The sequence below is a fragment of the Trachypithecus francoisi genome, unplaced genomic scaffold (genome assembly GCF_009764315.1).
Source record: "Trachypithecus francoisi isolate TF-2019V2 unplaced genomic scaffold, Tfra_2.0 Lachesis_group2, whole genome shotgun sequence".
In the NCBI taxonomy this organism is placed as follows: Eukaryota; Metazoa; Chordata; class Mammalia; order Primates; family Cercopithecidae; genus Trachypithecus; species Trachypithecus francoisi.
The window spans coordinates 80,876,505-80,891,436 of NW_022681465.1; the positions used below are offsets into that span (position 1 = coordinate 80,876,505).

Below are 14,932 nucleotides of genomic sequence, written 5' to 3' on the forward strand. Positions count from 1 at the left end.
GGAAGTAAAGCACTCCTCAGCAAATGTACAAGAACAGAAATTATAACAAACTGTCTCTCAGACCACAGTGCAATCAAACTAGAACTCAGGACTAAGAAACTCAATCAAAACCGCTCAACTACATGGAAACTGAATAACCTGCTCCTGAATGACTACTGGGTACATAACGAAATGAAAGCAGAAATAAAGATGTTCTTTGAAACCAATGAGAACAAAGATACAACATACCAGAATCTCTGGGACACATTTAAAGCAGTGTGTAGAGGGAAATTTATAGCACTAAATGCCCACAAGAGAAAGCAGGAAAGATCTAAAATTGACACTTTAACGTCACAATTAAAAGAACTAGAGAGGCAAGAGCAAACACATTCAAAAGCTAGCAGAAGGCAAGAAATAACTAAGATCAGAGCAGAACTGAAGGAGATAGAGTCACAAAAAACCCTCCAAAAAATCAATGAATCCAGGAGTTGTTTTTTGAAAAGATCAACAAAATTGACAGACCGCTAGCAAGACTAATAAAGAAGAAAAGAGAGAGGAATCAAATAGACGCAATAAAAAATGATAAAGGGGATATCACCACCGACCCCACAGAAATACAAACAACCATCAGAGAATACTATAAATGCCTCTACGCAAATCGACTAGAAAATCTAGAAGAAATGGATAATTTCCTGGACACTTACACTCTCCCAAGACTGAACCAGGAAGAAGTTGAATCCCTGAATAGACCAATAACAGGCTCTGAAATTGAGGCAACAATTAATAGCCTACCCACGAAAAAAAGTCCAGGACCAGATGGATTCACAGCTGAATTCTACCAGAGGTACAAGGAGGAGCTGGTACCATTCCTTCTGAAACTATTTCAATCAATAGAAAAAGAGGGAATCCTCCCTAACTCATTTTATGAGGCCAACATCATCCTGATACCAAAGCCTGGCAGAGACACAACAAAAAGAGAGAATTTTAGACCAATATCCCTGATGAACATCGATGCAAAAATTCTCAATAAAATACTGGCAAACCGTATTCAGCAGCACATCAAAAAGCTTATCCACCATGATCAAGTGGGCTTCATCCCTGGGATGCAAGGCTGGTTCAACATTCGCAAATCAATAAACGTAATCCAGCATATAAACAGAACCAAAGACAAGAACCACATGATTATCTCAATAGATGCAGAAAAGGCTTTTGACAAAATTCAACAGCCCTTTATGCTAAAAACGCTCAATAAATTCGGTATTGATGGAACGTACCTCAAAATAATAAGAGCTATTTACGACAAACCCACAGCTAATATCATACTGAATGGGCAAAAACTGGAAAAATTCCCTTTGAAAACTGGCACAAGACAGGGATGCCCTCTCTCACCACTCCTATTCAACATAGTGTTGGAAGTTCTGGCTAGGGCAATCAGGCAAGAGAAAGAAATCAAGGGTATCCAGTTAGGAAAAGAAGAAGTCAAATTGTCCCTGTTTGCAGATGACATGATTGTATATTTAGAAAAACCCATCGTCTCAGCCCAAAATCTCCTTAAGCTGATAAGCAACTTCAGCAAAGTCTCAGGATACAAAATTAATGTGCAAAAATCACAAGCATCCTTATACACCAGAAACAGACAAGCAGAGAGCCAAGTCAGGAATGAACTTCCATTCACAATTGCTTCAAAGAGAATAAAATACCTAGGAATCCAGCTTACAAGGGATGTAAAGGACCTCTTCAAGGAGAACTACAAACCACTGCTCAGTGAAATCAAAGAGGACACAAACAAATGGAAGAACATACCATGCTCATGGATAGGAAGAATCAATATCGTGAAAATGGCCATACTGCCCAAGGTTATTTATAGATTCAATGCCATCCCCATCAAGCTACCAATGAGTTTCTTCACAGAATTGGAAAAAACTGCTTTAAAGTTCATATGGAACCAAAAAAGAGCCTGCATTGCCAAGACAATCCTAAGTCAAAAGGACAAAGCTGGAGGCGTCACGCTACCTGACTTCAAACTATACTACAAGGCTACAGTAACCAAAACAGCATGGTACTGGTACCACAACAGAGAAATAGACCAGTGGAACAGAACAGAGTCCTCAGAAATAATACCACACATCTACAGCCATCTGATCTTTGACAAACCTGACAAAAACAAGAAATGGGGAAAGGATTCCCTATTTAATAAATGGTGCTGGGAAAATTGGCTAGCCACAAGTAGAAAGCTGAAACTGGATCCTTTCCTTACCCCTTATACGAAAATTAATTCAAGATGGATTAGAGACTTAAATGTTAGACCTAATACCATAAAAACCCTAGAAGAAAATCTAGGTAGTACCATTCAGGACATAGGCATGGGCAAGGACTTCATGTCTAAAACACCAAAAGCAACGGCAGCAAAAGCCAAAATTGACAAATGGGATCTCATTAAACTAAAGAGCTTTTGCACAGCAAAAGAAACTACCATCAGAGTTAACAGGCAACCTACAGAATGGGAGAAAATTTTTGCAACCTACTCATCTGACAAAGGGCTAATATCCAGAATCTACAAAGAACTCAAACAAATATACAAGAAAAAAAACAAACAACCCCATCAAAAAGTGGGCAAAGGATATGAACAGACATTTCTCAAAAGAAGACATCCATACAGCCAACAGACACATGAAAAAATGCTCGTCATCACTCGCCATCAGAGAAATGCAAATGAAAACCACAATGAGATACCATCTCACACCAGTTAGAATGGCAATCATTAAGAAGTCAGGAAACAACAGGTGTTGGAGAGGATGTGGAGAAATAGGAACACTTTTACACTGTTGGTGGGATTGTAAACTAGTTCAACCATTATGGAAAACAGTATGGCGATTCCTCAAGGATCTAGAACTAGATGTACCATATGACCCAGCCATCCCACTACTGGGTATATACCCAAAGGATTATAAATTATTCTACTACAAAGACACATGCACACGTATGTTTATTGCGGCACTATTCACAATAGCAAAGACTTGGAATCAACCCAAATGTCCATCTGTGACAGACTGGATTAAGAAAATGTGGCACATATACACCATGGAATACTATGCAGCCATCAAAAAGGATGAGTTTGCGTCCTTTGTAGGGACATGGATGCAGCTGGAAACCATCATTCTTAGCAACTATCACAAGAAGAGAAAACCAAACACCGCATGTTCTCACTCATAGGTGGGAACTGAACAATGAGATCAGTTGGACTCGGGAAGGGGAACATCACACACTGGGGCCTATCATGGGGAGGGGGGAGGAGGGAGGGATTGCATTGGGGAGTTATACATGATATAAACGTTATGCACATGTACCCTAGAACTTAAAGTATAATAAAAAATTAAAAAAGGGAAAACAAAAAAAAAAAAAAGTAAAAAAGCACCAAGATCTTCAATGATAAATACCACATCGAGAAAACTATGGCCGCCCCACACAATGATGGCTCAGCCTGCTACCAGCTTGGTGGAGACATTTCCATTATGCTGAGTAGGGCCCAGGCAAAGGCAGTGAGGAAAAGGTACACAGAAGATGAGCAAGAAGCCATACTTTAATAAAGCCTAAATAACTTAAATTTCAAAGATGATGAATCAAAATGTTGCCAGAATTGTAATTGCTCTTTCAACCTAAACTCTATTTATCAGATACAACATTGACATTTTACAGTGCCCAAAGTCTGACAAATTTGTCTAAGATTATTACAAACAAAAGAAAACCTGAAATGTCTTTACATGTATTATTAATGGATAAGAAAGTGAAAGAATTAAAGTAATGCCTTTTTTTTTTTTTTTTGAGATGGAGTCTCGCTCTGTCACCCAGGTTGGAGTGTAGTGGCACGATCTCGGCTCACTGTAACATCCGTCCCCTGGGTTCAAGAGATTTTCCTGCCTCATTCTCCAGAGTGGCTGGGATTACAGGTGCACACCACCACATCTGGCTAACTTTTTATATATTTGGTAGAAATTGGGTTTCACCATGTTGGCCAGGCTGGTCTCAAACTCCTGACCACAGGTGATCTGCCTGCCTTGGCCTCCCAAAGTGCTGGGATTACAGGAATGAGCCACCATGCCCGGCTAAAGTAACGCTTTTAATTAAGTTCACAATCTCAAGCTGACATGATGTTTTAAATTCCTAACACATTCCTCCCATATTTAAATCCAACATTTAATGAAAATCCATATAGCCACATCTGAGACTTCCTAAACATTCAACTCATTGATGTAGATTAATCCTTTCTAGTTTTGAATTATACAATTCTGAAACTGTTATCAAAATAAATGTTCTACCAAATTGTTGCCCTTAAAAATTGATTTAAAGGACTATTTCGGACATTAAGATATTTCTGTCATAGATAACTTTTTAAAAAAAAAAAGTCCAGTGAACAAAGAGCCTCCATCACCTGTATCATACAGTCCTGCAGAAGATCACAGTAGTAGATGTACTGCTGTACAGAGGTAGAGGGACAGAGGAGAGTGATAAATAAACAATTTTATTCTAACTCGGCTTAAAAGGAACCATTATTTCCTCCTATAAAACTGAATGAAGAAGAAGGAAAGAATCTCTGAGGACATTTCATTAATGTGTATCCACTTCTGATGGCATCTTAGGGACAAAAAAAAAAGGAACCACTCAGTAGTTTAACAATCATAGTCAACTTCTTAAACACGTATTCACAATTACATCACCATTAAGCCATAATAATTCCATGTGGTCTCTTAAAAATGAAATTATTTTCATCTCTAAATTTACCATTGCAACATCATAGTCTCAACAAATGTTTAGCGTTCATGGTTCTGTTTTGTTTCTCTCTCTCTCTCTTTTTTTTTTTTTTTTTTTGCCTGCTTAAATGATTAATGAGACTATCCTATGACCGCTGTTCCAGAGATTGAACAGTTCTCAGCTTCCAAGACAAAGAATTGGCAACACTGTTTAAGGCTGTTCCTTTTAAGCTATTAAGCCAATCATTAAAATTACATTCTACATTAAAGAGAACCCTAATTCACATAATTCTGAACACACTGTAAGAAATCAATCTGAAAGCACAGGACAGGTCATAAAACTGACAAAGTCAAAGCAATAATAACATATACCATTTACTAGCATCTCTCATTTCAATGCTTTGTAGGTATTAAATAATCACAAAGGAAAAAAACATTTTTGATTTGGCTTTTGATCCACTTCATTCTGTTCTATTTTCATTTGGAACCAAGCAGCAAAGTGCAAAAATCAGAAAATTTGATCTCAAAATGCTGTTCAATTTTTCTAAGACCTCTATTTCTGAGGCAATCTGGATACTATCACAAACAAATAAACTGTAAAATCATAGAGAGGTTAATGTCTATATGATATTTGGGTATCATTGATTTGAGTTGGTTGTTTGGACACTTCAACATTTTTCAGTTTTTATAATCTTGGATATTGTGCAACCACAGCACTGAGCTCAGAGGACACCCAAAAGAATTCTTTGTCAGAACAAAAATTCAATTTTGGGGATTGCCAGTTAGCCATTTGGGGTGCATTCCATTCCCTCACACATAATAAAATCACCCTGTTCTAGTTTGGACTTGCATGTTTCCTTCAATAAATAACAGTGAAGGTCAACATACTGGTACCATGTTAACTCTACTATATCTGCTATCATAATATATCTGGAGAAGACTCTAAAACATGAAATAAGCTAACAAAATATTTATCTAATATTCACTTAACAAACCAATTTGTGTGAATGTGCCAGGTGCTTGGCCAGACTCCACAAACACAAAAGTGAATAATAAATGGTGCCTTACAATACTTTCTCAGTAAAATGAGAATAATATTTCCTACCTTCAGAATTTGTGTGGGGATTAAATGGGCTATATTTTGTAAAGCATCCAGCATAATGCCTGTTATCCTGCACTAACGCCTAATTTTGAGTAGCTATTTTATTTTTATGATTATACTGATCTACCTAGAGCTGCTAAGCACAGCCATAAGAGACTGAATAAATATATAATTTCCTATAATAAAGAAGCATAAAGAAGGTTTATCAATGAAGGTTAATGTAAAAAGTGAGAAATCAGAAAATTTTAGAAGAAAAGATAATTTCTATCTTCAAAATCGAAAAATATGACAGGCTCATATTTGCTGGTTTCTGACTTGTTTTGTAACAATGCCTAGGAGTAGAGATCATACAGTAAGACAAACACATTGAACATCACAAGTAAGAGCTTTGACTGGTGAATGCTTTGTGGAGATCAATTTAGCAATATCAAAAGCCAACAAAAAGTTCTTACTCCCTTTGACCATGTAATTGCACTTATAAAAACTAGACCTAAGGAAATAATCAAAGATGTATAAGAAGGAAAACTGCAACCAAAAAAAAAAAGAAAGTTAAAAACAACTATTATGAATTTGAATAAACAGATTCTGGTATATCTGTGTGCTATAATAGTAGGAGCTAAAAATTATTAGAAAATTAAACATTAATTAAACCTTCATTAAAGTTAAGGTTAGACAATTACATAATATATTCAGTAGAATGTATTTAAATATATTCATATAAAAAAGACTAGAATGTTAACTGTTAAGTGGTAATAGAAGTTTAGGTAATTTTATTTTTTTGTTTATCCTTTTCTGTTTCTTCCAAATTTCCTACATTAAACATCTTTGATTAATTGGATTTTTTTTTTTTTTTGAGACAGGGTATCACTCTGTCACCTAGGCTGCAGTCCAGTGGTACAATCACAGCTCCCTGCAGCCTCAACCTCCCCAGGTGATCCTCCTGCCTCAGCCCCCCAAGTAACTGGGACTACAGGCATGTGCCACCATGCCCAGCTAACTTTTATATTTTTTGTAGAGAGAGAGTTTTGTCATGTTGCCCAGGCTGGGCTCAACTGATCCACCTGCCTTGGCCTCCCAAAGTGCTAGAATTACAGGTATGAGCCACGGCACCCGGCCAGAATTCTTTTAAATTAAAACTTCAACTGTTCTTGAATCCACATTATTAATATGACCCAATGTGATATTTATGGCCTCAGGCAGCTATCGGAATAATTTGGTAGCTCTATATACAGAATAGGAATACAAAATATCTATGGAATGCTGATGGTAAAAGGCATGCCTGTGGCAGTGAAATGGAAAAAAAAGAAATAGAAGACCTAGAGAAAACAAGTCAAAAAATATAAAAGAATAGGAAAAATATGAGAAAGATGATATAATTGCAGAACACATAGAAGAGAGTACTTTCAACAAGTACCTCTTGCTACCTTATTCCAGTGTTACAGAAGAGTTACTCTTAAGACTTACTATGGTTGCTATAACTAATAATAATAAAAGACACTAAGTGAAGAAGGAAAAGGAGAGTAATAAGAGAGACACAGACAGAAATGTGGGGAATACTCTTCATAAATTTAAAAAACTAAAGAAAACCGTTTTTTAAAAAGGATAAAACGAGAAATTAACCATGCTGACATTTCAAGAACTAGATACAAGTCTTCTTCCCTCCTCTCCCCATATCAGTATGCCACAGGCTTTGTTAACATTCCAATCCTTCAAATCCTCCCATTTAACTTTAAAAGCCACTGACAACCCTCAAGTTTAAGTAATAATGAAAATCTGCTGCCCCCTGCTGGTCATTCAAATTCATCAACTGAAGCAAAATCAAACTAAGGGTTAAAAGCACTTTTACAGAAAACTGTTCCTAGCACAACTTCATAAACATTTTTTCTTCACAAATGTTTCTTCTTTCTGTCACAAAGCTGACACTTTTCAAATAGGATACATAAACCTTCACCTTTCCAAATTCCCCAAGCAATTTAGGTGATTTAATTTTAAAATCCCTTAGCTTGTTTTGAATTTGGGCTATCAAACCCTTTGTTTGGCAACACAGCCTAAGAAACAAAAATATTTTTTACTATGAAAAGATACTTCAGCCTTCCAAATTACAATGAGATTTTCAATTAAATCGTAAGAAAAATCCTGAGTTGTAAAATGCGGCAGTTTTTTAAAATATTGTAATAAATGAATGAAGGTAGAGTAAGTATCTGATATGGTTTGGCTGAGTCCCTACCCAAATCTCATGTCAAATTGTAATCCCCACATTTCATGGGTGGGGGGACCTGGTGGAAGGTGATGGATTATGGGGGCTGACTTCCGCCTTGCTGTTCTTATGCTAGTGAGTTCTCACGAGATCTGGGGGTTTAAAAGTGTGTGGCACATCCCCCTTCACTCTCTCTCCTGCTCCACTACGGTAAGATGTGCTTGCTTCCCATTCACCTTCCGCCATGATTGTAAGTTTCCTGTGGCTTCCCAGTCATGCTTCCTGTTAAGCCTGTGGAACTGTGAGTCAATTAAACCTCTTTACTTCATAAATTACCCAGTCTGAGGTAGTTCTTCACAGCAGTGTGAGAATGGACTAATACAGATCCCTTTCTTGTTTAAATTATTTATCAATGTAAAATCACATTCTGGTTTCACTTAGCTTCATACTTGTACTGTAACAGTTATTCAAAAGTATTATTTAGACAATAACACCTATAATTTGAAAAAAGTTCTATTCAAACCTTTAATTATAATATTTGCATAGCATCTTCTTGCCATCAAGAAGAGAACTTGAAACAAACAGAAAAGCTAGGAAGTATTAGTGTTGTTACTTTTTTCTGTTCTTTTTTTTAAAAACCATCATCACACACTGGGTCCTATTGTGGGGAGGGGGTAGGGGGAGAGATAGCATTAGGAGATATACCTAACGTAAATGACGAGTTAATGGGTGCAGCACACCAACATGGCACATGTGTACATATGTAACAAACCTGCACGTTATGCACATGTATCCTAGAACTTAAAGTATATTAAAAAAAAAAAAAAAAATCATGCTGACCACAAAACTTCTAAGGTAGAAACTCTCACAGATGACCAACGGAAGTGTAAATCAGAACAACCTTTCCAGAAACATGGCTATAAGTATAATGAGGCTATAAATTCTAGGACTCTATATTAAGACAAAAATCTGAAATGTCAAAGATATGTACAAAGAGAAATCAAAATCAAACAACTTCATATGTATAGCATTAAGGGGAAATTAAATAAATTTTATATATTCATATGATGGATTAGGGTAAAGTCTCTTAAAATAGAATTTTTAACGACAAAAAGTCAACAATATAGTATGTAAGTTTTTTTAAATGTAGGACAATATACAACATGGTCAGACAAGTAAATACACAGATATGCCATACATAAGGAAATAAACCAAAATCTTACCTGTTTATCTCCAGATGGAGAGAGGCACTAGAAGATTTTCATCTTTCTATTTAATTTTCCTAATCTTTACAGTTGGGTACCTTAAAGGCAGTCTTGGAAATTTATGCAAATGAAACACTCTGCTATTTCTGCTGAAGAGAATTCAAAGCTACCATACTCTTTTTTTTTTTTCTTATGAGATGGAGTCTCGCTATGTCACCCAGGCTGGAGTGCAGTGGCATGATCTTGGTCACTACAACCTCCACCTCCTGAGTTCAAGCAATTCTGTGCCTCAGCCTACCAAATAGCTAGGATTACAGGCACCTACCACCACGCCCAGGTAATTTTTGTATTTTTAGTAGAGATGGGGTTTCACCATCTTGGCCAGGCTGGTCTTGAACTCCTGACCTCGTGATCCACTCGGCTTGGCCTCCTAAAGTGCTGGGATTACAGGCGTGAGCTACAGTACCCAGCCTACAATACTCATTTTTATGGCTAATAAAAGAAATGATAAGCACATCCATGTTTTCAGAAAGTCATTTCCTTTTCTTTCATGTATGTGTTGTTTCTTACCACACACATGATGTATGACAGGATAGCACCAGATGAGCCTATGAGTGCACCCACAATGGTCAACAGATTGTTGTTGAGCAGGAAGCCCTCTGCACACAGGGCCCAGCCTGAGTAGCTGTTCAGCACAGTGATGACGACGGGCATGTCAGCACCCCCAATAGCAGCTGTCAAAGTCACACCCTAGAACAACAATCAAAGTAGAACTCAAAATTAATAACATAAAAATAAAACCTCTGGCATTTAACATTTTGCTCCCTAATTATTCTAGCTTTCCCATTAATATATTTACATATAAGTTCCACTTCTGGTAATAAGTGTCTCCCATCTGACCAACACTTCCACAGGTATAACAACTATAAACACCGAGCCACCCACCCCCCTAAAAAAAATCTTTACATTAAAAAAAACACTTTTCAGTGATGAAAAACAGGCAGAAACTGGAGAAGTGTCTACATTTGGAAAAACATAACAACACCAAGTGAATTTCCCAATATTTATGGCTTTAGACTGAGGGCAATCCCCTGTTGGTACCAATTAAAGAAATTATAAAATATAAGCCCACAGTCTTACTGGCTTGAAGGTCCTGAAGATAGCATTTGAGATGACTAAGGCAGCTGGAAAGTAATAAGGGAAATCCCACAAAGGAGCAGGCTAGAGAGAGGGAGTCCCAGTTTCTGTGTATAAATTCTACTCAAATCTCTGGATGACTCTTGAACTATACATAGGTGAGACAGACTCCAAGCAATCCTGTTAAGGATAAAATAACAACAGATTTCAGCTGCCCCTCCCCACCATAAGGGAGTCAAAATTTGGAATTTGAGTTTAGCCAAGTTAGCTGGCTACAAAAATGCATAAATAAAAAATAATAATCAATACCCTTTGAAGGAATATAACATAATCCAAAATGTCTATAATGTATCATTAACAATGTCTGTGATACAACTCAAAATTACTAAACACAGGAAAGGAAAAAGCTTTTTGCTTCTTATTTCACATATTTTTACCTTTTTTTGTTTGTTACAATGAGAGCATATTCATGTACTACTCATTTAAGCCAAAAACAATAAAATAAATTCAAAAAATACTTTGTCTAAGACATTCTCATAGAACCAATAAATCCTTTAAATATCATATTCACTGCTTCCCTGAAACAACAATTCTTAAAGTTTTGTTTTGTTTTGAGACAGAGTCTTGCTTTGTCGCCCAGGCTAGAGTGCAATGGCATGATCTTGGCTCACTGCAACCTCTGCCTCCCAGGTTCAAGCGATTCTCCTGCCTCAGCCTCCCAAGTAGCTAGGAAAACAGGCGCACACCACCATGCCCGGCATATTTTTGTACTTTTAGTAGAGACAGGGTTTCACCATGTTGGCCAGGCTAGTCACAAACTCCTGACTTCAGGTGGTCCACCCACCTCGGCCTCCCGAAGTGCTGGGATTACAGTCATGAGCCACTGCGCCCAGTCACATTTGTATATCTTTTATTTTGAGACTTCATTAACCTATTCTGCCTTATTAGATTAAAAATATCAAAATTATTTTCTTTTGTTTAAAACAAAAATCAGTGCAACAAGCCAGAATAAAATTAGACTATGAGCATTAATATAAAGATGAGATTTTAATTTACTTTTCAGTGATCTCAAGTTTCTGTGTTGAAATCATGACTTAACTCTCATAATCACACAAAAATAAGTATCATTTTTACACTATAAATTAGGTGTTTCTGAATCAAGGAGCCAGTAAGTATTTCATAAGCAATTGCCATGTGTCTAACTTTGTGTTAGGCACTGTACATAATTTTTTTAACCGTATCTACAGATTACACACTGAAAGAACATGAGTAAGAGTGAATAACAGCAAATAATAGCACTGCATGAAACAACATCATACATTGATATAAGATGCCAGACTGTCATATAGACAACTAAAGACTACTGTTTCAATATACTAAATGTAAAAATTACAGAGAAAGAGGAAGGCTGAACCTATCATAAAAGGCTTAACTGAACACTCTCACTGAGCATATGGGTTTTTTTAACTGCATTTCATTTCATACTTATTTGATTTCATGTCATATCTTCCAATGATGTGAGAGCAACTAGTGGGCAGAGACTATCTTACTTGTATTGTATAAACCCCGAAGCACTATTTTGTAGGGCTTGTCATATAATAGGCACCTAATACATTGAAACCCTTGGCCTTTTTAAGCTCCTGTTCACCAACACATTGATCCAGTGAAAAGACTCCAGAGCAATAAAGGCGTCTCATGTGACAACTTTAAAATGAAGAATTAAGTTGCAAGAAAGAACAATGTTCTTCCTACACTCTTCTGTGTTTTCCAGATTCTAAAAAGATGAACATGTGACATAATTTTAAAACATTTTTATTCCATCAAGGTTCTTGATGAGATAAAAATCTGATTACACTTTAATCTAACACAATATTACCAGTTTTTCACCAAATATGTACTTTTCAATCTCTGACTTCTTACCATGATAGCAGAGAGAGCAGACACAGAACCCAGACAGGCGATGCCAGTGGTAAAGCTTGGGTCCACCATGAATGGGATTATCCCGCCCACACTAGCAGCCAGTAAGCCTGCATTGAGTAAGTGCCTTCCAGGCAGTAGGAGAGGGGCAGATTTCAGAAGACCTAGAGCCAAGCACATAGTAGTTAGAATTCAGAATGTGTTGTAAGAAACTCCCTCACACACACTCAAGTGTGTCTTTTAATCCTAAACTACCAAAATTTAACATTAGCATAACATGGTATTTAAAATATTACTTTATATTACTAGGTATGAAACAAAAGCAAATTAGAATTATTATACATAATAAACATGAACAGAGACAGAAAAACTATGGTTCGACTTCACTATTCTTTTCCCTATTTTGATCACAAAACAATTTCTTTCCTTTTTGTCATGAAATCTTAAGAAGTTATTTTCTTACGTATGACCAACACGGAAGTTGTTAAGTGTGAGTTTATTTATTTAAAACTTCATGCATGCCAGTCTTCTGACAAAAATAAAGCATAAAAAAGTAAAAATAAATAAATAGAACTTCAATATGGAATCCTAGCACACTAGTATTTCAGATTCTATTAACTGAGCCCAAGGAAGAAGAAACCTTGTTTGTTATTTGTTCCTAAAGGCAAAGCATGAGATAAAAATGTTTGAGACTTGAAGTTCTTTTATGATTTTCAAGTTTTGTGGAAGTTCCCCACTTAATTTTCATGACTTTATTACTGAGAGGCAAGACCATGTTTTTAAATCACAAACTAGTTTCTCTAGAGACTTTTTTGTAAAAACACTGACAGCAGCCTCTGTAGGGTTTTTTCTCCACTTCCATTTTCATGATTGACTTTACCAGCAGCAAAAGTTGTCATGCTAGAGTCCTAAAGTGAGTATTTGTTTTCAAAATAAGTACTGTTTACTACTCACACAAACTTATTTAATAAGTTCCTATTTTGGAAAATGTATAAAGTTCATTTCTATGAATTCTACACAGTCATCTCTAACCAAGGATTATGAGGATGCTGTTTTGTTCACATGTATTATCAAAAGTCAACTAGTCCCTCTATGCAAATTCCTGTGCACTAATTTCCTCCATTAGCTGTCTGCAAATCAAACAGCTTCAAAGCTTTATGAGACTTGTTAAGTATCAATAAAGGGGAAGGATGGGAGGAAAAAAACTTTTACAATTTCTGAGTGCTATATGAATACTCTTCACCTAACAGTTTTACTGTTAAGGTATTTTCTTTTTTTTAATCTTTTTTTTTTTTTTTTTTTTTTTTTTTTGAGACGGAGTCTCACTCTGCCGCCCAGGCTGGAGTGCAGTGGCCAGATCTCAGCTCACTGCAAGCTCCGCCTCCCGGGTTCACGCCATTCTCCTGCCTCAGCCTTCCGAGTAGCTGGGACTACAGGTGCCCGCCACGTCGCCCGGCTAGTTTTTTGTATTTTTTTAGTAGAGATGGGGTTTCACCATGTTAGCAAGGATCGTCTCGATCTCCTGACCTCGTGATCCGCCCGTCTCGGCTTCCCAAAGTGCTGGGATTACAGGCTTGAGCCACCGCGCCCGGCCAATCTTTTTTATTAGTAGTAATATTTGATTTTTTTATAAAAAGTAGAGATAGGGTCTCGCTATATTGCCCAGGCTGGTCTTGAACTCTTGGGCTCAAGAGCCTCCCACCTCAGGCTCCCAAAGTGCTGGATTGCAGGCATGAGCCATTGCGCCCAACCATGTTAATGTATTTTCTGAAATTAAAATAGATCCCTAAATGCCCTAAACATAGCTATTTACCTCTATGTTATGCTGAATCACTTACCCTGCAATTTTCCATAGGCAATGAGAGACCCACTAAAGGTGACGCCACCAATGTAAGTGCCGAGGTAGGCCACAATCTTGGTGAGATTTGCTGCTGCATCCGTAGCAAAATGTGGATATTCTATAATGTACTCAGCTATGCAAGTAAGTACAGCTGCCAAACCCACTAAACTGTGAAAAGCAGCAACTAATTGAGGTAAATCAGAAATCTGGATGCGTTTGGCAATTGTCAATCCTGTCATGAAATGAAGGTCAAAAATAAATTAAAACTTGACAAACTTTTGAGAAGTAACCACAACAAAGATCACCCTTAAGAATTTCCACCATTGTCACAAATAAATATTATCTAGTTCCTAGTACGGGCTAAATATTCTCTACAGGGGCTGTACAGAAGGTAAGGGCACTAGTTGTATACAGGTTGAGTATCCCTTATCTGATATGCTTGGGACCAGAAGTGTTTCAGATTTTAATTTCTTTTTAAATTTTGGAATATTTTCATATACATAATAAGATATCTTGGGAATGGGACCCAGGTCTAAACACAAAATTCATTTATGTTTCATATACATACAGCCTGAAAGTAATTTTAAACATTTTAAATTATTTTGTGCTTGAAACAAAGTTTGTGTTAAGTATTTATGTGTGGAATTCACCACTTGTGGTGTCATGTCACCACACAAAAAGTTTTAGATTTTGAAGCATTTTGGATTTTTGGATTAAAGATGCTCAACTTGTATACCCTTTCAAAACAACAGTTTTTCTCCACACACCTAAGCACGACCCAACTCCAACGAACCCCAACACGCAGCA

General features: G+C 36.8%; 1 protein-coding gene across 4 annotated transcripts in view; it reads right to left on the reverse strand.

Moving 5' to 3' along the window:
- The window catches only part of NNT (nicotinamide nucleotide transhydrogenase), a 111,002-nt gene that overhangs the window by 43,401 nt on the left and 52,669 nt on the right, over window positions 1-14,932 (reverse strand). For all 4 annotated transcript variants that reach the window (XM_033179515.1, XM_033179519.1, XM_033179517.1 and 1 more), the window contains exons 15-17: window positions 14,124-14,357; window positions 12,289-12,449; window positions 9,802-9,981 (exon numbers count right to left, since the gene is read on the reverse strand). In XM_033179515.1, the coding sequence (XP_033035406.1) occupies window positions 9,802-9,981; window positions 12,289-12,449; window positions 14,124-14,357 (575 nt within the window). The remainder of the gene's footprint in view (window positions 1-9,801; window positions 9,982-12,288; window positions 12,450-14,123; window positions 14,358-14,932) is intronic.